The sequence below is a fragment of the Corylus avellana genome, chromosome 4, assembly GCF_965113065.1.
Source record: "Corylus avellana chromosome 4, dhCorAvel1.hap1.2, whole genome shotgun sequence".
NCBI classification, from domain to species: domain Eukaryota; kingdom Viridiplantae; phylum Streptophyta; class Magnoliopsida; order Fagales; family Betulaceae; genus Corylus; species Corylus avellana.
Window position 1 is genome coordinate 27,046,549 of NC_142493.1, and position 21,351 is coordinate 27,067,899.

The following is a 21,351-nucleotide window of genomic DNA, read 5'->3' on the forward strand; positions in this document are numbered from 1 at the left end:
TTCTAAGAAATAACTATCTCTTTTTTTTTTCTTTTTTTTTTTTTTTTTCGAATTTCTTGCTAGTCATTTACTTTTAATATGTAAAATTAAAGTGAAAATTTACAAAAAAAAAAAAAAAATTATATGCAGGAATCTGTGATGTGTAATAACTTGGTGGGAGAAGAACTAGAAGACCATATAGTTGGACATAACTTCCAAGAGAGCAGCCTCCAACAAGTTGAGCGGCATCTAGAATACAAGGAAGAATAAACTAGAAAAAATGAGATAACTTGATAGTTTTGGAATGTTTTCTTTGGTAGTTTTGTAGCAATGTTTCCTTTGGAGTGAAATTGACTTGTTGCTTGGAGGTTTAAACATTAAGGATATGTTTCAACATTATTATTTAATTTATTTCTCTTTTTTCTTCGCTTTGCAATAATATGAAATGTACCAAATCTTTGTGGCTCATTTTTTACAAAGTCAGTTATCTTTAGTTAAGAACTTGTATTTTTATTTATTCATGTGTTTACATTTGTGTTCTATTATTTATATTATTGGTGTCATCTATTTGGTTTTTAAAAAAAAAATCAACTCTCCCACTCTGTCGAGTAATGACTTGCACCTTCACAAGTCACTGTGGGTTCCATTCTTTTTGCTGGATTTTGTGGTTTATTTTTAACCACAAAGTCCTTTCTCTTTTTATTTTACTTCTCAGTGAGATATTTTTTTACTTTAGTTCATGAAGAAGCACTTCACTGACTACCATTTATTTCAAGCATTGTCGACTTTGTGCGGCTTTGTGTAAAGGCAGCAGCTTCGTAAAAGAACACATTATGGCTTTTGAAGAACAAACAACACATACCATGACCGAAAAAACTTAAAATTCTAAACATAAAAAGTGAAGGGATGACAGAAGAACAAGATAATTGCCTTGGTCAAACTATCAAGGCATCCCTTCTCTAAAACAAGAGCCTGAACCGAATTGTAGTCGGCTATGCAACTGTCTGCACCAGATAGCTGTAAATGCAATCTTCCCGTGGACTATTAGGGGCAGGTTCTAAATTTCACCAAACAATTGATAATAATAACTCTACTATGCATTTTAGCAAGCAATTGATGTGCAAAAAAAAAATTCTTAAACTTCAACTGCCATTCATGCATTTCAACAAACACGTTCATACAACACTTTTTTGTTAAAAGAAAAAAAAGAAAAAAAAGAACTCTCAAATCCCCGTCAGGTAAATTTCTCTCAATACAAACAACAACTGTATAAAATCATCCCCACACTTCCACAGCAACCCTGAATCTTCTTGCTTTGTCACGGTGGCGAATCTCCATCTAGATCTAGTCACAAAATCTCAAAAATTGATCACTGAAACCATATCTGAGAGATGGGTTGACGTCGATTGCTCCTTCAGATTGGTCAAATTTGAAAAGTCGGCAAATGAAGACGTTGATGCTTTGAGGACGCGAGGGCAATGAAGACGTTGAGGCTTCGACGATGCGAGGGTTGATGAAGGAGTGTCGTGCTCTTATGTTGCTTTGAAACTCTCCATGGAGAGATTTTTTGGGTTGGAAAGACAGCTTGGTCTCGTGTGGGAGGGGAAGGAGAGAGAGAGAACATGAGAGAGAGAGAGAGAGAGAGAGAGAGAGAAGAACGTGAGAGTGAGAGAGAGAGAGAACGTGAGAGAGAGAGAAACTAACCGTGGAGTTAACTATGATTGGGGGAAATTAGGGTATTAAAAAAAACATGTGAGAAGCACATGTTTGAGGACACATGTCAATTTTAAAGACTAGGTTGGAGGAATTTCCTCCAACCTAGTTTGGAGGAAAACTTTGTCCTAATAAATATTACTATATTAATTTAGGTGCCATCTGTGGCATATTTTTGGTATACCTAGTGTGTACATATGTTGTAATAAAAACTATGTTTCTATTTTATACCACCTCAAGGTATTTCAGTCAGTTCAATTGTGTTGTGTAAGTTATTCCTAGGTCATAGAAAAAGAAAAAAAACATACTCCGCTGTAAGATTGTATTTTCTAAAGTTGCAGCGTCACGACTTTGATATTTGCTAGTTCAAATATCGGGGCATTACAGAGATGATGGTGCAACTACAAATGGTATTTCAGATAATTTTGCTATTGTTTTCAATTGATGCAATATTTGTACAAGCAGCTGCGGGTTTAGCAATTAATGGTTCATGTGAAGCAAGCTGTGGGGGTGTTAACATCGGAATAGGATCCTCTCCAGTCCAAAATGGACTTTGGACTGGAGAATATCCAGTTCATGGCTAGAATTTCTTCTTAGAAATCCTAAAGCCACAAATAAGACACATGTCCACTATCCAAAAATAATAATAAAATATTATTTTAGATGTAAATAAAAATAAAAAACAAAATTATAAAATATTAAGGGGTGGTTGGTCACCCCATTAGGGGTGGCCGGACCACCCTAGTTGAGGGCTGGGGTGGCTGCCCTTGGGGGTGGTCCGGCCACCCCCAAGAGCCAAATCTTAAAAAAAAATAAAAAAAATAAAAAATTCATTTGGCCCTCGAGAGTGGCCAAATCTAAAAAAATAAAAAATAAAAATTCATTTGGCCTTGGGGGTGGTCAAATCTAAAAAAATAAAAAAAAATAAAAAATTGTTTGGCCTTTTGGGGTGGCCAGACCACTGCCGTTGGGCCTGGGGGTGGCTTCGGCCACCCCAAACCGGTCATCTGGGGTGGCCGAAGCTACCCCAGCCCCCAGCTGGGGTGGTCTGGCCACCCCTTAATATTTTATAATTTTGTTTTTTTATTTTATTTAAATCTAAAATAATATATATATATATATATATATATATATTTAGTGGATATGTGTCCTATTTGTGGCTTTAGAATTTCTAAGAAGAAATCCTAGTCATGAACTTGATTGGAGAGGATCCTATTCCGTTAACATCACATACCATTTTGGAATGGGAGATGGTTGCTTCGTTGATCCATGGTTTGAAGTAGTTTGCAATAATAGCGACTCTTGGGCCTCTCCCAAGCCTGTTTTGAAGAAGATCAACCTCGAGGTGCTCAACATTTCATTAGAAACTTATACTTCAGGAAGCAATACAGTTCTCGTCAATTATCCGATCGAGTAACAAGTGTAAAATGTAGCTATTTCATCTTTTATTCGGTGAATGTAAGTTATAAACTGAACCACCTAAATCATTGTTTTTTATTTTCTTTATCCAATACATTATCCTTTAAAACTGTCCATATATATGGAAATTTCTCAAAATGCAGTCCGACGTTTCTGATCCTAATGAATATGACCACTATGCTTATTATTAAAGTTTGTTAAATATAGGAAATGAACCAGAAGAAAGATGTCTCTTTTGAATTAGGATATGATTTGAAGATGTTATATTAATATGCATGTTTGGATTGTGTAGATATTAAAGTTGAAGTGGGGTAGCTGAGACATGTTTGGATCCCCTGATAAGTGTCAAGAAAGAAAAGAGTAGAAGGAAAGATCAAAAACAAGAATATAAAAAGAAACAGTACTAGGATGTCAATTAATAACTAGTGGAATAGAATGCATTTTGATCATATTGTTGTTCAGAGAGTTAAAGTTGTGATATCCAACAATTTTCCTAATGTAATGACGTCTAGTGGCTCTGACAGAGGAGGCCTACGCGTTGATACCTTGTGAGAGACTTGTCGCATTGTCGGACTCGACTGCTGCCTGGCATTTAGGCAAGCAAATGCTATCTTTGCAATGGAGAGCACTTCCTCGGTTACTCGACCCCTTGGAGGTGAGAGGCGTTGGTCCAACACTTCCTTCAATGTGATTTGATGGGAAACTGTCGATGATGATGATGACGACGATATGGAGGAGATGAAGTTGCCTGGATGCCTTCCCATTATCACTTCCAATGCTAGCATCTCAAAGCTGTAAACATCGCACTTCTCGTTCACTCCCGTTGTGTAAGCAAGCTCTGCAAAGAAGATATTAGCAAATGGTATATATGGATATGATATTGTTCGCTTTGGGTCAAGCTCGCACGGTTTTATTATTGGGTTTATCCCAAAATGCTTCACACCATTTAAAGAGAGCATATATACTTTATGAGTGAGTAGCGACCAGTGAGGACAAAGCTTCCCTGGAGCTGAATACCCGAAGGTGCCTGCATATGATGTGCAATTGGATGAGTTAGGCTTTAAAATCCTTGCTGTGCCGAAGTCAGAGACGTGGGCTTCATTGTCCAAATCCAGCAGTATGTTATTGCTTGATATGTCTCGATGAATAACAGGAGGTGAGCAGTCGTGGTGCATATAGGATAAAGCTCTGGCAACACCTCTTACAACTTTCACCCTCCTAATCCAGTCCAATTCCATTGCCTTAACCTCACTGCTCAATATCTTTCTCAAGCTTCCCCCTTCCAAGAACTCATACACCAAATATGACTATCTTGCATGTGCACAAAACCCGTAAAGCTTTACAATATTCAGATGTCTTACTTTTGTCAAAGCAGTAATCCCACTGTTAAAGGCTTTTAGGTTAGCCACTATGCCATCCTCTGATTGGTGAAGTTTCTTCACAGCAACAACTTGACCGTTTGGCAGCTCAGCTCTATAAACTCTTCCACATCCCCCCTCTCCAATGCTATATCTTGAGTTGAATGCCTCTGTCGCTTCAACAATGTTTTGATGTGCTATTTTCCCATCATAACTCCATATCACAAACATATTTTCATTTTCTGCATCCCTTGGCTCATCATCTATCTTTCTCCCTTTTTTGAAACCAACACAGTATATTCCTGCAATGATATATAAAAGAAATAGGGTGCCCAAAAGAGAGACTGTGATCAAAATCGCGGCTCGAAGGCTCATCTTTCCACCAGGTCTTTTGCTCAACAAAGAGGGGCAAGCCTGCAAACCAGTGTTGTTGCCACACAAGCCTCTGTTATGTTCTAGGGCTACTATTTGTGCCCTGCTGAAAGCTTTGTTGTTAGGAAGAGGACCCTCCAAATTATTGTATGATATGTCCACGGATGTCAAGCTTAACATTTCACTATAAGTGGATGGGATCGAGGCAGACAGAAAATTGTGGGACAGGTTTAACAATGCTAAGTAGTGTAAATATCCAAGCTCCCATGGAAGCTTTCCTGTGAGCAAATTGTGGCTAAGATCAAGATTGTTGAGACTGCGTATATTGGCAATCTGTGGGGTGATACTTCCCCAAAACCTGTTCATGCTCAAATTCAAATCTGTGAGTTTTGAGCACTGTGCTAATTGTTTGGGAAGTGATCCGCTTAGATTGTTTGCTGCCAAGTTAAGTTGACTAAGACTGGAGAGCTTTCCAACTTCCGTGGGAATATTGCCTGAAAGTTTATTATTATTCAGTTTAAGAAGGAATAATAAATTCAAGGCCCCCAATTCCTTTGGAATGTTTCCTACTAGGTGATTTTCGGATAGGTCAAGCACTTCTAGTTTATTTGCTTTACCAAGATCATGTGGTATTGTACCTGAAAGTCTATTGTTTGAGATCCTCAAGCTTGTTAGGCTTTTGGATTGCCCCCAGTTGTTCGAAAGTTCACCATAAAGCTTGTTATAACTCAGATTGATGTATTTCAGTCTTGGATATATGCCTCTTGGATATATGCCGAAATCTTTCGACATGTTCCCTTCAAGCTGATTTCTGTGCATTTGAACTCTGACTAAGTTGGTACAGTTTTCTAAACTCTTTGGAATAGGACCGAAGAAGTTGTTTTCACGTACAACCAATTGTTCAAGTGCCCCATTGGCGCATATATTTTGTGGTAAATAGCCAGACAAGAAGTTCTCAGCCACTAGAAAACCTCCCAAAAATGTAAGATTATAGATTTCTGTAGGAATGGAGCCACTGAGTTTGTTCGTAAACAAAACTAGGTTAGGCAGGGATGTGGCCAGATAACTGATTCACACATAGGAACAACGTTGTAAGGTTGTTCAAGTTTCCTAGTACAGGAGGGATGTGGCCAGAAAATTGATTGATACTCAGATCCAAGTATGTGAGCTTGGTCAAATTGCCTACTTCTGAAGGTATGCGGCCAGATAGATTATTAACACCCAGATTCATAAGTACGAGATTTGTCAAGTTTCCTATAGAAGCAGGGATTGAACCTACGAGATTGTTTTTTGGCAAATGTAGCTCCATTCGAGAATGAAGATTTCCCATTTCCCGAGGTATAGATCCATTTATCTCATTCTCATTCTCATCCAAATAAAGGTATTGAAGACTCATCAGCAGACACATCTCAGATGGAATATTTCCAGAGAGACGATTGAGACTCAAGTCTAGGTGAGTGAGCTTGGAAAGATTACTGATATGGGGTGGAATGGTTCCATAAAAAGAGTTGTTAGAAAGCTCGAGGCTAACAAGGTCGGGGAAGGATAAGAAGTTGAGACATTCAAGCGTACCTCTCAAACCACTGCTTGTGATGTTTATATGCGTGACACTTCCAGGCTCATTGCATGTGATTCCATCCCACTTGCAGGGGTTATTAGAAGAAGAAGTGGAAGAATTGTGGGAAGGAAGAAGGGTCCAGGAAGGGAGGAGCATTTGAGTTGAATTGTCAAAACTGTCTTTCCATCTCAGAAGAGCCTCTGCTTCTTCTTTTCTCCGAGTCAAAGAGGAAGAAGCTAGAGCAGAAGAATCATGGCTAAAAGAGATGAAGATGATGATGGGTAACAAGACCCTGAGTGGAGTGAGCAGGTTAGAGAGTGGTTGCTTAGGCAAAACTGACATGACTTTAGCTGTGGGGTGAGATTGGTTTGCTGATGAAAAGGCTTGATCCCTGCACTGCACAGGGTACTTACAGACAAGAAAATTCGTACACAGTTTATCGTATGCATATATTCATGACCATTCTCCTTGGCTATTTCCGGAGCGGTTGCTGGTACATCTATTTTGGAATCAATCCGTTCACACATGGGCACAGATCAAATCTGTAAATGGTATTGAAATTGCATGATGAGTTTTCATTGTATTTTCTTCATAGACAAAGTGCACCACTAAATGGTTGCCATTTAGCTTATCACTGGAGTGAGAATTTCCTCTGTATTTGATGATTCCATCCCAAGATTGATGGCCGTGGGTCCATTAAATTGGAATTTGATGATGCCAATTTGAACCACATAGTTTCCTCTCTACAGTAGTCAATACAATAGAGTTGAAAATCATCGAGTGTGGAGTGTGGGTTGGTTATCCTATCTTAATCAATAGAGACGTTTGTATTGACTTGTAGAAAAAGAAAAAGGAGAATATGCTCCTCCCTTTCAAGGGTGGAAAAGGGAGGTTGAGGAGCAGGTACGTATAAGTGGGTATACGTAACTTAGAATTATTAAATGTTCTCATATATGATCAGCATCCTCGTTTTCATAGATAGTGGCTAAATTTTAAATGTCAATTTTCCAAATTCCAAATGTAGAAATATAGATAAACAAGAATATAGGTAATTAACTGGAAAGAGAGCTATTATGGTTAAAAAGAATTTGCATAGTAATATTGTTAAAAATAGCATATAATTGTTGAAACTCGGAAGAAAAAAAAAATATATCATATATGATCAACATACTGCAGCTGCTACAAGTAGAACGCCTTAAATCCTCAGCTCTCTTTGGTAATAAAAACAAGTTGAGATTATGCCACATCCATACTCAATTATGTAAGGATATAATAGGGTTTAGGGTTTTGATTAGAAAAAAAAAATGTAAGGATATAATAGTGGATATATAATAATAGTGGGTTCAGTGGTATAACTAAATAATAATTCGGCCTAATTGTAATACGTTTTCTGTTAGAAGTTAGAAATGTGTAACTGAATGTTGGCCGTATAAATATAAGCAGCCCAGTTGATTAGAGGGTATGAAAGAAGTTAGGTCATTCTTATAGTTCCAATTCTGGAGACTGAGTTGTTCTCGAGTTTAGCTATTCCTTGTTCATCATATCTCATCAATAGAGATTTACATATCCAATTACCAATTGCAATCCAATCTTTCATATTCAACCATTATTTCAATTACAAATTTATATCAATTTCCATCTATATCTCAAATTACATAGAAATATGTTACAATAATTTATTACAAATAAGGGGTATAGTACTAGTAGATTGGATTAAATCTCTATTGCATGTGTTTGATAACATCTCAATTATACTCTGTACATATCTGATAGAAGATACATGTATAACCATGCTGCAGGCCTTGGGGACATCACAAGCTTCTTAATTAGCTGATTTACAAACTATCTTGTTGGTCGGATTGCAACTTCGTGGCAGTTTGGTAATTGGATTTAACATTCTGCAGGAGAAAAAGAAAAAGAAATTCAAACCATTTAAATTCAATCACCAATAATGATCTATAGGCTGAAAGTATGAGAAAAAAAAAACAAAACAAAACAAAAAACAATAGTTCCATACAACCTGAAGAAATATGATCTATCAATCTAACGGATCAACAATTTCTCAACAGAACTGATCCAATTTGCTATAACTACCTTAGCAACCTTGAAGAGAACCAGAAGAACAATAAAGTACATGTGAAGCATATAATTACTTAGATAGATGAAACATACCTCTAGCAATGTGATGTAATAAAAATCCTCCATATGCTGCATAAGTGCAGTCCCATCTCTAATTGAACGGTATATATTTATTTCAGTTTGTAAAATCTTTTCAATAAGTTCCTTCTCACCCTTCATCTGTATAAAACGCTCTCAATCAGAATTTAGTTCAGAAATCAAAATGGTGCAACTGGAAATAAGAACTCATAAAATAAGATTTTCAGCAGTATAGAAATTGTTGCTGAAGAATATATATAGCTAATGTAATGAATCAATGGGTAAAACTCATTGAATCTCTCATGTCAGCTCAACTCAGCCTCCCTAGATATTAGACTTCGTGTGCTGATCGCAATAACATACTCAAAAGAATTTTAATTGCAGTGGCATTGAACCGTGAATTCAGATGTACTTAACATTCAGTAATTCCTATTCAATGAATTCCTTTATTTTTTATCAACCAAAAGGCATAATGAAAACTCAGGTCTAAAAAGTCATTCTTCAGGCCGTGATCTCTGAACACTAGTATCACCCATTACAACTGTTTGAAAGAAAAGAATTTATTTAACAAAGTCCAACTAAATTTTAGAAGTAAGAAAGGCTTGGATTAAATTCTAACCCTAGTTTCATTTTTTGATAAAGTAAAATAAATAAATAAATAAATAAAAATTAAAAAAAAAAATGAAACTATAGTTAGCATTTAAAGGTCCCAGACACGAACATTTTGTAGAGTACCTTTTGGTAAACAATAGAATATCTTTCTTTTTTTTTTTCTTTTTTTTTTTTTTTTTCTGTTTTTGGGGGGTAGGTTAGTAACAACAGATACAGAATAAGAATTTCAAGTTTACATCTGTGTAATGCCAATAAATACAGTTAGGAAGAAAACCAAGTCCCCACAAGGTAGGAAGAAAACCAAGTCCCCACAAGGTACCCAATAAATACATCATTTTATGCAGAGATCAAATGGTCATTCGTAAATTAGGCTTCAATTTTGATCCACTCTTTGCAAATGAATTTTTCAGAACTTTAGATTGACAGTGGTTTGAAGTGACCTAAACAATAGTTCATATTAACATGAACTTATAATCACTCTTTCGCCTCCACACATTAGTTAAAATGCACACATGCATCTTCTAACCAGAAATTTGGGATTTACGTTGCCTCGTCCTCCTCCTAATGGAAGGTGGCGAGGACATAAGATCTCAATCTTTTCTCATTCTTTCTAATTGCACAATTGATATGAAAGTAGCAGAGAATCAAGACCATGACTTCTGATATTATGCCCATTCATTTCAATCTAATAAGAAATGTGTTCTATTAGACTTTTATTTGGACATTCTCAGTTATAGAAGTGTGCTTTCTCTTTAGCCTTTCATTGCAACTGTGGCAAAAGCAACAGCAGTCACAACAAAATACTTTAGCCTTCAGCCACACGATCATAGTAGTCAAACTCTTTATTGGATCTCTAATAAATAAGGAACATACTACACTGCATTTGAAAACCATTTCAACTGGATGTCATCTTCGGGCAGCAGTACTTCCTTATTTTGTAAGAAAAACAAAACGAATGTACAGATAAGGTGGCCGGTTCTCCGTTCAACCACCAACTCAACCAGCTTGTTCAACCAGCTTGCTCTTTGAAACATTATTACAAACAGAAAGTGTCGGATAATTGACGATAAGTGTACTGATTCGTGACTTAGGAGTGTCTAATGAAATGTTGAGCACCTCGAGGCCGAGGCTCATCAAGAAAGGTTTGGGAGGACCCGAAGACACACTATAATTGCAAACTACTTCAAACCAGTGATGAAGGTAGCAAGCAGCTCCTATTCCAAAAGGGTATGGAATGCTAACATTTCCACAGCGTTCTTGACATGAACTATTAATTGCTAAATCCGCTGCTTGTACAAATATTGCATAAATGGAACACAATAACAAAATGATCTGGAATACCATTTGCACTTGCACCACCATCTCTCTCTCTCTCTATGATGATGATGGGATTGTGAAGCAGCTATAAGTCCAAGCCCCCGCCTTTTACAACGCCATTACCATCCTTTTAAAAGTAGCCCAGAAGACAAGGGTCGATCTGTACGTAACAAAACTCATTTCATTTTTGTCTCACTCTCACCTCAAAGGATGAAAATCATGGTTTAACCAAAACATTAAAAAAAAAATATCTCTTGAAAAAAATTGTCTTCGTCTTCTGTGCATGAACCTAGCAGCCAGTATTGATCTCTCCTAAATTACAGGGGAAAATGCTCCCATGTGGATTGTCGATGGTGCACGACTGTGACTTTTTGGGCGCCTCCAATTACTCTGTAAATTTACTCTATATATTAATTAAAAAATCACTTTATTTATTTATTTTTTTAATTATAGTTTTAAATATCATATTTTTAAATCACACTTTTTTGAAATCGCGAATCCAAACGAACTCTAAATCACCTATATCTAGCTCAATATTTTGTTATTCACTTTTACTATTGTATTTAAATATTATTTTCAATGATATCTTTATTCTTCCTATAATAATTATACCGTTGAAAATTCGTTTTTTTTAGTGGTCATATTTTTTAAAATTTGTATTTTTTTTTTTTCCTTTTTCTTAGCCGTCATATAGGAATAATGAAATAGAGAAAACAAAAAGATTGAGATGAAAGAGAATGCTTTGTATTTTTTTTTTTTTTTTTATTCTTTACTTTTACATTTGTTGAGTTGATTGCATTGTTGACACTCACAAAATATTTCAACAATTTGGTGAGCCTAATACAGAGTATTTTGGAACCATTTGAACATTTTGGCTAGTCAAAATAAACTTTTAGCTATTTTAGCTAACTTGATGAGAATGCTTTATATCCCCAATAGCAATTAGAACATTATTAGCAACCTCACCAAATTTTACTTACCAAAATAATCAAAAGTAAACTTTTTTCTATTTTAACTACTCATTTTTTTAGAGTATCCCCAAAAGCTTCACTATTGTAACAATTAACTTTTACTATTCCATTTAAATTTTATTTTTCGAATATTTGTTTATTTTTCTTTGATTATTAAAAGATGAGAGAGAAACAAAAAATAGAAAGGGAATGAAAGAAATTACTTTTTTATTTAATAGGTAAGTGAACAGTACTCACTATTAATGGTGAGTACTGTTCACTCACCATTTTTTTCTCATTACAATGGCGAGACTGAAAATTGAATTGGAGTTTTTAGCCACTTGTACCAAATTGTCTCACCAAATATAACTAAAAAATTGTTTTGGTGAGACTGCTCCAAATTTGCTAGCCAAAAATAGCAAAGAAAAGATAAAAAAAAAATCATATTTCTTTATTTTAGCTATTCACTTTTTTCAAAGCACCTATCAACCTTAGCATTTTAGTTATACACTTTCATTATTCTATTTAAATATTATTTTTCAAATATTTCTTTACTTTCTCTAACATTCATATTTTTGAATATTTTTCTTTTCCTAACGGCTATTTTTTTTAAAATTTTTGTTTTCTTGACAGTCATATTTTTTACTATTTATCTTATCCTAATGGTTATATTTTTTTTAAAATTTGTCTTTTCCTAACATTCTTATTTTTCAAAATATATATATATATTGAAAAATAAGAATGTTAGGAAAAGACAAATTTTAGAAAATATAACATTTTCCCGACTTTTTCATACAAATAAGACAATTTCTCCTCAAATTTTCATTGAAATGGAGTATATGTGAAAAAAGAATTAAAAAATGGAAGAGGAGTTTTATTGATTTTTTATTGGTTTGTGAGTGAACAATGCTAAGCAACTTTGTTTAGCACTGTTCACTCAAAGCGCTTTTACGTTGACTTAACAAAATAGCTACACCAAACATTAATTGTAGCAAAAAAATGCTCCACATTAGGCTTAACACACTGGTTAAAGATTTGTTGAGCTGCTTCAGTTCTAAGCAAATTTATTGAGCATTGTAGCTTAACAATCTATAATTTATATGTTAAAAAATTAAATAATAAATATGATTCTCTTTCTTTTTTGGGAATAAGAAAAGTAGATAAAGAAAAAATAAAATAAAATAGAAGTGAATAGTTAAAATGTTGAGTCAGATGTATATATTTTGAAAAAGTTGTAGCTAAAATAGAAAAATATGTTTTTTAGCTAAATATGTGTTAAGTCAGATGTGACTGCTCTGAACCGAACCAAAATCATCAATTTAGTGAGTTTGATGGAGAAAATTTTTTGTTGTAGCATTTTACCTTACCATAAAGTGTGGGGCTTCATTTTTTTTTTTTTTTTTTAAATTAAAAATGGCAGATGGGGCGACCAACTGTGATTGTTTTATTTGGGCGTAACTATAGTAACATATGCCCACTGGAAACTACTCAGAATGAGCCTAGATGATGGAAACCGCAAATGTTGTTTCAAAACCAATTGAACCATAACCTAACCCAACTCTATCAAAACATAAATAATTCTCAAGGCAAGTAGTTTATTCGGCTTTGCTATTAAATTTTTAGTGCGGTGCCTTCTAATTGATATTGTTTAAAAATGCATAACATTTACAATAACCACACCAAAATTACTTTTTTTGTTAACTACTTTTCCGTCTTTTCCCCTTGGACTAGAGTGCGCGGTTTCATTTTCGAGTGATTTCCGCAGATTTTTTTGCAAGTTTGATAAACATAAAACAGCCAATTAAGTTTGACATATATAGGCCATTCATCCAATTTCAAGATTGAATTATATCAACTATCAAGATAGAGGTGATTCATCACACCCCCTAAAAGTCATTGCATTGACTGACGAAAACGTTTAAACTCCAAGTCTTCGTGAACATCGATCCTAAAAAAAAAAATGAATAAAATAGAAAGTAAATAGTTAAAATATTTATTCTGCTTTGTTATTAAATTTTTAGTGCGGTTCCTTCTAATTGATATTGTTTAAAAAAGCATGACATTTAGAATAACCTCACCAAAATAACTTTTTCTGTTAAGTACTTTTCCGTCTTTTCCGCTTGGACTAGAGTATGCGGTTTCGAGTGATTTCCACAGATTTTTTTGCAAGTTTGATAAACATAAAACAGCCAATTAAGTTTGACATTGGCCATTCATCCAATTTCAAGATTGAATTATATCAACTATCAAGATAGAGGTGATTCATCATACCCCCTAAAAGTCATTGCATTGACTGACGAATACGTTTAAACTCCAAGTCGTTGTGAACATCCGCAGTGTTTGCCAAGAGGCTGGACCGGGCCTCTTCCTCAATCCCAAAAAAAAAAAAAATACCTTCACCTCAAAATTAATCTTAACATTCCTACTTTTTATACCACATTAATTATTTTTATTATAATTATTCAAATAACAAAATCACTATAAAACAAATTTTTTACATTTTTTCATATAAAATATATTTCTTTTCACTTTTTCCCACAAAACATTTTCACTAAAACCAATCAAACACATATTTCCAAAAAAGCACAATAGTGTCGGCCCTGGGTCTAGCTTCTTGGCAAACACTAACATCGATCCTATAAAAAAAAATAAAAACAAAAACAAAAACAAAAAAGAACAACCTCATTTGGTAAAACTTTAGACGATTCCCTCGTCCTATGAAGATAGGAATTTTATTTTTTTTTAATTTCTTATTCATTATTAAATTTGTATAAATGCAAAGCAGGTTTCATCAAGGATTCAAGATGGGGATTCTTTACTTCATATATTAACTTGGTGCCATACGGATTCTTCCTTTTTCTTTAATTAATTGCAAAGCCCCATGCCCATAATGATGTTTTTCACTCTTTTAATTTTGCACCCCCGGCGATCCTTTTCACTTTTTTCATTATTTTAACCCCAATATTAGGTAGATTTTTATTTTCTATTTTGAAATAAAACTCTTTGATTTTATCATATGTTTAGAAATCCTAAAAGAAGAACTATAGTGAACTATTTCTTCGGATCCTCCACAATTTTTTTCTATCTGGGCCGGATCCTCTAGAAACGAGTAGAAAAATTATTCTCTATGAATTTGCTAAAAAGGATGAAATATCCTAAAAGTTAATGAACTTGCATAGCAACTCGATCCTTTCCTTCTCCCTTTTCTGCTTTCCTTATTTTCAATTTTTTTTAAAATCAAATCAATATCTTTTCAGAACTTTTCTTTTTTCTTCAAAAAAATATATTTTATTATTATTCAAAAAAAAAATCACAATAAATTATCTGTGAGCATGTGAAGCTCAACTGCCAAGAAAGTAGGGCGAACAGTCTGCAGGGAGGGAGGTCAGATGGGAATTTTTAAGTGGAAAAGTTATTGAGTTGAAGCTGGTGTACCCGACGTCTTCATAGGGTAAATCCATGTCAGTCATCCCTGTCACACGTGCATTGACTTTTTCACAATGATCATTGTGACGATTCAAGGGCCTATCATTAAAGCGTCATCGACTGACAATATTGCCCAACTGAATATATATATATATATATATATATATATATATAGTGGGTTCATTATCCTGATAAAAAAAAAAAAAAAATCAATGACTTAATAGAATAATTCTATAAATCACTTTATCATTCTCCTCCCATGTGCCGATTCTATGGCACATGAAATCGGGGGATGGGGGGAGGATGAGGAAAAGGTGTCTAAAATCAGTCGGGTTGAGTATGGTAAAACCGTGAAAGGAAGAATATGGTGAGAGATATGGAAAGTTTCAAAAGATGAAAGAAAGTAGACAGAAAGTTTAGGGATACAACTGAAATGAAAAAGGAATAGTGTTGACAGGGGGCATAACGCTTGATGAAGGGAAAATGAAGGGCGTGGATGAAAGTAGTATAAAAGATCGTAGCTAGCAGCAATTAATGTGGCAGGTGGTCAAGGTTGTTTAGACATTCCAAGAATTGTTCTAGCAAACCCAAATGAACCCTAAATCACCTACATCTAGCTTAATATTTTGTTATTTACTTTTACAATTTTATTTAAATATTATTTTTCAATGATATCTTTATTCTTACTATAATAATCATACCATTCATTGAAAATTTGTCTTTTTTTAATGGTCATATTTTTTAAAATTTGTTTTTATTTATTTTTTATTTTTTTTAACCGTCATATAGAAATAATGAAATAGAGAAAACAAAAAAATTGAGAGGAAAGAAAATGATTCGTATTTTCTTTATGCTTTACTTTTACATTTGGTGAGTTTTTTTTTTTTTTTTTTTTTTTTTTAAGGGTTGGTTTACATTTGGTGAGTTGATAGCACTGTTCACACTCAAAATATTCCAACAATTTGGTGAGCCTAATATAGAGCATTTTGGACCAATTTGAACATTTTGGCTACTCAAAATAAACTTTTAGCTATTTTAGCTAACTTGATGAGATTGCTTTATATCCCCGGCCAATAGCAATTAGAACATTATTAGTAGCTTCACCAAAATAATCAAAAGTACATTTTTTTTCTATTTTAATTACTCACTATTTTAGAACACCCCTAACAACTTTACTATTTTAACAATCAACTTTTACTATTTGATTTAAATATTATTTTTCAAAGATTTGTTTATTTTTCTCTAACTATTAAAGGATGATAGAGAAACAAAAAACAAAAATGGAATGAGAGAAATTACTTTTTTATTCAATAGGTAAGTAAACAGTACTCACTATTAAAATTGTGAGTACTCTTCACTCACCATTTGTTTTCTCATTAAAATGGTAAGGCTGAAAATGAGAGTTTTTAGCCACTTTTACCATATTAATTACTTCACTAAATATAACCAAAAAATGGTTTTGATGAGGCTACAACAAATTTACTAGCCAAAAATAGCTAAAAAATAAAGAAGTCACATTTCTTTATTTTAGCTATCCACTTTTTTTCAAAGTACCCATAGCCTTAGCATTTTAGTTGTACACTTTCATTATTCTATTTAAATATTATTTTTCAAAATTTCTTTACTTTCTCTAACATTCATATTTTTAAATATTTTTCTTTTCCTAACAGTCATATTTTTAGAAATTTGTCTCATTATAATGTCATATTTTTGAAAAATTTTGTTTTCATGATAGTCATTTTTTTACTATTTATCTTATCGTAACAATTATATTTTGTAAAATTTGTATTTTCCTAACATTCATATTTTTCAAAAATATATACATTATCCCAACAGTTGCAATATAAATAATACAATATCTCCTCAAATTTTCATTGAAATAGAGTATATGTGAAAAAAGAAATAAAAAAAAAAATGGAAGAGACGAGTGTTATTGATTTTTTATTGGTTTGTGAGCAAATAGTGCTCATCAAAGTTGCTTAGCACTAAGAACACTTTTACATTGGGCTTAACAAAATAGCTAAAAGCTAACATTGTAGCAAAAAATGATCTACATTAGACTTAACATACTATCTAAAGATTTGCTGAAGATTTGCTTAGCAGCTCCGATACTTAATAAATTTGTTGAACATTGTAACTTAACAGTCTATAATTTATATTGTTTAATTTATTCGGCTTTGTTACTAAATTGTTAGTGTGGTGCCTTCTAATTGATATTGTTTAAAGCATAACATTTACAATAACCTCACCAAAATTATTATTATTATTATTATTTTGTTAACTTTTCAATGTTTTCCACTTAGACTAGAGTCGAGTGATTTCCACAGATTTTTTGAAAGTTTGATAAACATAAAACAGCCAATTAAGTTGATGATTTTGGCCATTCATCCAATTTCAAGATTAAATTATACTCAAGATAGAGGTGACTCAGACCCCTAAAAGTCATTGCATTGACGAAAACGTCTAATTTCCAAGTCTTCGTCAACATCGATCCTATATGCTTAAAAAAAAAAAAAAAGGAAAAAGAAAAAGAAAAAGGATGACCTCATTTGGTAAAACTTTAGACGATTCCCTCGTCCTATAAAGATGGGGGATTCTTTACTGTACAAATTAACTCAGTGCCAAACGGATTCTTCCTTTTTCTTTAATTAATTGCAAAGCCCCATGCCAATAAATAATGTTTTCACTCTTTTAATTTTGCGCCCCCCCCCCCCCCCCCCCCCCCCGCCCGCGTTCCTTTTCACTTTTTTTCATTATTTTTAACCCCAATATTAGGTAGATTTTTATTTTTTATTTTGAAATAAAACTCTTTGATTTTATCATATGTTTAGAAATCCTAAAAGAAGAACTATAGTGATCTATTTCTTCGGATCCTCCACAATTTTTTTCTATCTGGGCCAGATCCTCTAGAAACGAGTAGAAAAATTATTCTCTCCGAATTTGCTAAAAAGGATGAAATATCCTAAAAGTTAATAAACTTGCATAGCAACTCCTTTCCTTCTCCCTTTTCCGCTTTCCTTATTTTCAATTTTTTCCAAAAATCAAATCCATATCTTTTCAGAACTTTTTTTTTTTTTTTTCTTCTTAAAAATAGTATCTTATTTTATTTTTTATATTACATCAATTATATTTTATTATTTTTTAAAAAAATCACAATAAATTTATTTGTGAGCATGTGAAGCTCTACTGCCAAGAAAGTTGGGCGAACAATCTGGAGGGAGGGAGGTCAGAAGGGAATTTTTAAGTGGAAAAGTTATTGAGGCTGGTGGACCGGACTACTATGTTTGGCAAATGAATGGCGTAAGAAGTGGATCGGTATTATAACAAATTTGATTGATGTGAGAGAAAAAGTAAGAATATTTTGTATAAAAAAGTAAAAAAAAAATTATTTTGTAGTAATTTTTTTATTTAAATAGTAATAAAAAGTTATTAATGTGATGTAAAAAGTAAAAATAATGGAGTTGATTTTGATATAAATTTTTTAAATTTTTGGGTCTGGTCCGGACATTCTTTTGCCAAACACAGCCGACGTTTTCATTTTTTTTTTTTTTACAAGTCCACATAAAAAGAGGGAGAAAGATTTAAACTAATGACTTTCATTTTATGAGACATAGTCTTCAACTATTTGAGCTACTCCTCGAAAATCTCAGCCCACGCCTTCGTATGGTAAATCCATGTCGGTAATCCATGCTATGCGTGCACTGACTTTTTAGTCATGGAAACGCCCCACCTCCGCTTCTTCGCAATTTCGCGAACATCCTATCGGAAAAAATTATCCTCGACCACATACATGCATGGTCATAGACAGTAACTAAGGACCATTTACGACCACAAATCCTCGATATTGCCCAGTTGATTTGATGGTCAACATCAAAAACCACCTTCATCGTGAGCTACACGTTGTTGCTATTAGCCGCGACGACTACTGTGTCTTCATGAATATATAGCTCCCAAGCCTCCCATATTAGCGATAATTTAATATATAGTTTCCATATTAGTCAAAGAAACAGCTGGCTGGTTTCATCACTAATAGCCTATGCATTACAACATCTTTAATTAACAACCTATTTAAAATTGGAAAAACTTCAGAAAGTCCCCCTAAACTTTCAGCGATTTTGACAAACCCCCCCTGAATTTCTAAAATTTTCACTTAGGCTCCCTAAACTTCCGTTTTCTCTCACTTTGAACCCTTTTAACGTTAAAGTCAAACAATTTGACTTTTTATACCCATTTTACCCTCCCCAAAACTATGTCGTTTTGTGTCCTAAAACTACAACACCTACCTAGCCCAAAACGACGTCGTTTTAGACATTAATTTTTTTTTAAAAAAAAAAAAGAAAAGCAAAATAAATAAATTAAAAAAAATAATAATAATCGAGGGTGGCCAAAATGGGGTGGCTGGACCACCCCATTTTTGGCCCCTGGCCGATCTGGGGGTGGTCGAACCACCCCCATGGCCAAGGGGGTGGTCCAGCCACCCTCAGACCGGCAAGGGGGTGGCCCCTTGGCCATGGGGGTCGGCCACCCCATTTTGGCCAAAGGGGTGGCTTCCCGATTTCGCGTTTTTTTTTTTTTTTTTTTTAATTTTAATTTTATTTTAATATTATGCTCAAAACGACGTAGTTTTGGGTTAGGTGGTAATGTAGTTTTGAAGCCCAAAACGGTGTAGTTTTGGAGTCCAAAACGACGTAGTTTTGGTTGAGGGTAAAATGGGTATAAAAAGTTAAAAGGGTTCAAAGTGAGAGAAAACGAAAGTTTAGGGGGCCTAAGTGAGAGTTTTGTAAATTCAGGAAGGTTTATCAAAATCGATGGAAGTTTAGGGGGGCTTTCTGAAGTTTCCACTTTAAATTTTATTTTTAACTAAAATTTAATTAAATTCTAAAAAAAATAAACTCCATCGAGCTCTCTATTCCTCCTGTATTTTAGGGCTTGTCAAACCTTTCTCTACATTTAGAAAACAAATTCTTTCCCCAATACTCCATTTTTTTTATGTTTGGGGAAACTTCACTAAGGACCCTCAAACTTCTACTGTTTTGAAATACCCCCCTGAATTTCAAAATCTCTCAATTTAGTCCCCTAAACTTTCAATTGCTCTCAATTTGGACCCTTCCGTTAATTTTAGCCGTTAAAAATTCAAAAAAAAAACCAAAATATCCCTGATTTTTGTTTTTTTTTTTAATAAAAAAACGTTTTAGAAGTTAGAATTTTATACAAAAGTCAGGGGTATAAACGTCATGTGACATTTAAAATCTGACGGAGTGGTCCAAATTGAAAGCAATTGAAAGTTCAGGGGACTAAATTGAGAGATTTTGAAGTTCAGGAGGGGTATTTCAAAACAGGTGGAAGTTTGATAGTCTTTAATGAAGTTTCCCCTTTATGTTTTTATATTTTTTTTCTTATACTTTATCTCTCTCACTTTTATGGGTTTGTGGGGGTGCTTTTGAGAATAAAAAATAAATGACATAGAATAAAATTTTATTTAAATAAAATAGAGTAAAATTTAGAGAGTATATTATTTAAGGTTAAATACAATTCTAGTACCTATAGTTTGCACCGAAATCAAATAGCCACCTAAGTTTTCAAAAATATCACAAATGATACATGTGGTAAGCTAATAAACCCACTTGATACTTCTGTCAAGATTCCGTTAAGTTTTTTAACAGAACACTACATCATCCTTACACTTGGACGCCACATGGCGTGGTACTTGGATTTTTGGGTGCCACGTCATATTTTATTTTATTTTTTAAAAAAAAAAATCCAAAAACAAAAAACCAAAAAAAAAAAAACGTTGGGTGGCCGAACCACCCCATAGGGGGTGGCCGGCCACCCCCTATGGGGCCACCCCAACATTTTTTTTTTATTTTTTAAAAAATAAAATAAAATATGATGTGGCACCCAAAAATCTAGGTACCACGCCATGTGGCGCCCACGTATATAAGTGATGTGGCGTTCCGTTAAAAAACTTAACGGAATCTTGACAAAGATACCAAGTGAGTTTATTGGCTTACTACATGTACCATTTGTGATATTTTTGAAAACATAGGTGGCTATTTGATTTTGGTGCACACCACAGGTACTAGAATAGTATTTAACCATATTATTTAATACTTTTGTCTTTTGCATAGCTATTAGTTAAACTAGAAAAATTGGGTTTTTAGCCAAATTTTAATTAATTAATAAAGAGTTTATTAATAACGCTCTTAGCGACAATTCTTTGTGGTTGTAAATTGTAATTGTCATCGCATTTAAGGTCCCAAACAATCAATTTTTTTTAAATACTATTTTAATTAGTAAACGAAATATTCATATATAAGTTTATCAAATATTTACAATGTTTCACTATTTAATTGATATTTCACAATATATCATTGTAACGATTACAATTAATATTGCCCAACATGAGATATATATATATATATATATATACACACTACAGTGGATTTATCTTGAAAAAAAAAATAAAAAAATCAATGGCTTAATAGAGTAA

At 33.6% G+C, this 21,351-nt stretch overlaps 2 protein-coding genes across 3 annotated transcripts in view; both read right to left on the reverse strand.

Annotated features, from left to right (window-relative positions):
* Nucleotides 1–3,569: 3,569 nt before the first annotated feature.
* LOC132178335 (MDIS1-interacting receptor like kinase 2-like) lies at nucleotides 3,570–6,741 on the reverse strand. Of its 2 annotated transcripts, XM_088515848.1 has the most exons (3): nucleotides 5,919–6,117; nucleotides 4,118–5,878; nucleotides 3,570–3,952 (listed from the first exon to the last, which is right to left on the reverse strand). In XM_088515848.1, exons 2-3 carry the CDS (start codon nucleotides 4,347–4,349, stop codon nucleotides 3,570–3,572), a joined length of 615 nt encoding a protein of 204 aa, XP_088371974.1. In that variant the 5' UTR covers nucleotides 4,350–5,878; nucleotides 5,919–6,117. The 2 variants fall into 2 exon arrangements, with proteins under 2 accessions (XP_088371974.1, XP_059446765.2); XM_059590782.2 differs by having other exon boundaries at nucleotides 4,118–6,741.
* A 1,203-nt stretch (nucleotides 6,742–7,944) lies between these two features.
* LOC132179000 (uncharacterized) overlaps nucleotides 7,945–21,351 on the reverse strand; it is a 47,175-nt gene continuing 33,768 nt past the window's right edge. The window contains exons 17-18 of the mRNA XM_088515850.1: nucleotides 8,572–8,697; nucleotides 7,945–8,297 (exon numbers count right to left, since the gene is read on the reverse strand). Of these exons, the coding sequence (XP_088371976.1) occupies nucleotides 8,235–8,297; nucleotides 8,572–8,697 (189 nt within the window). The 3' untranslated portion in view covers nucleotides 7,945–8,234. The remainder of the gene's footprint in view (nucleotides 8,298–8,571; nucleotides 8,698–21,351) is intronic.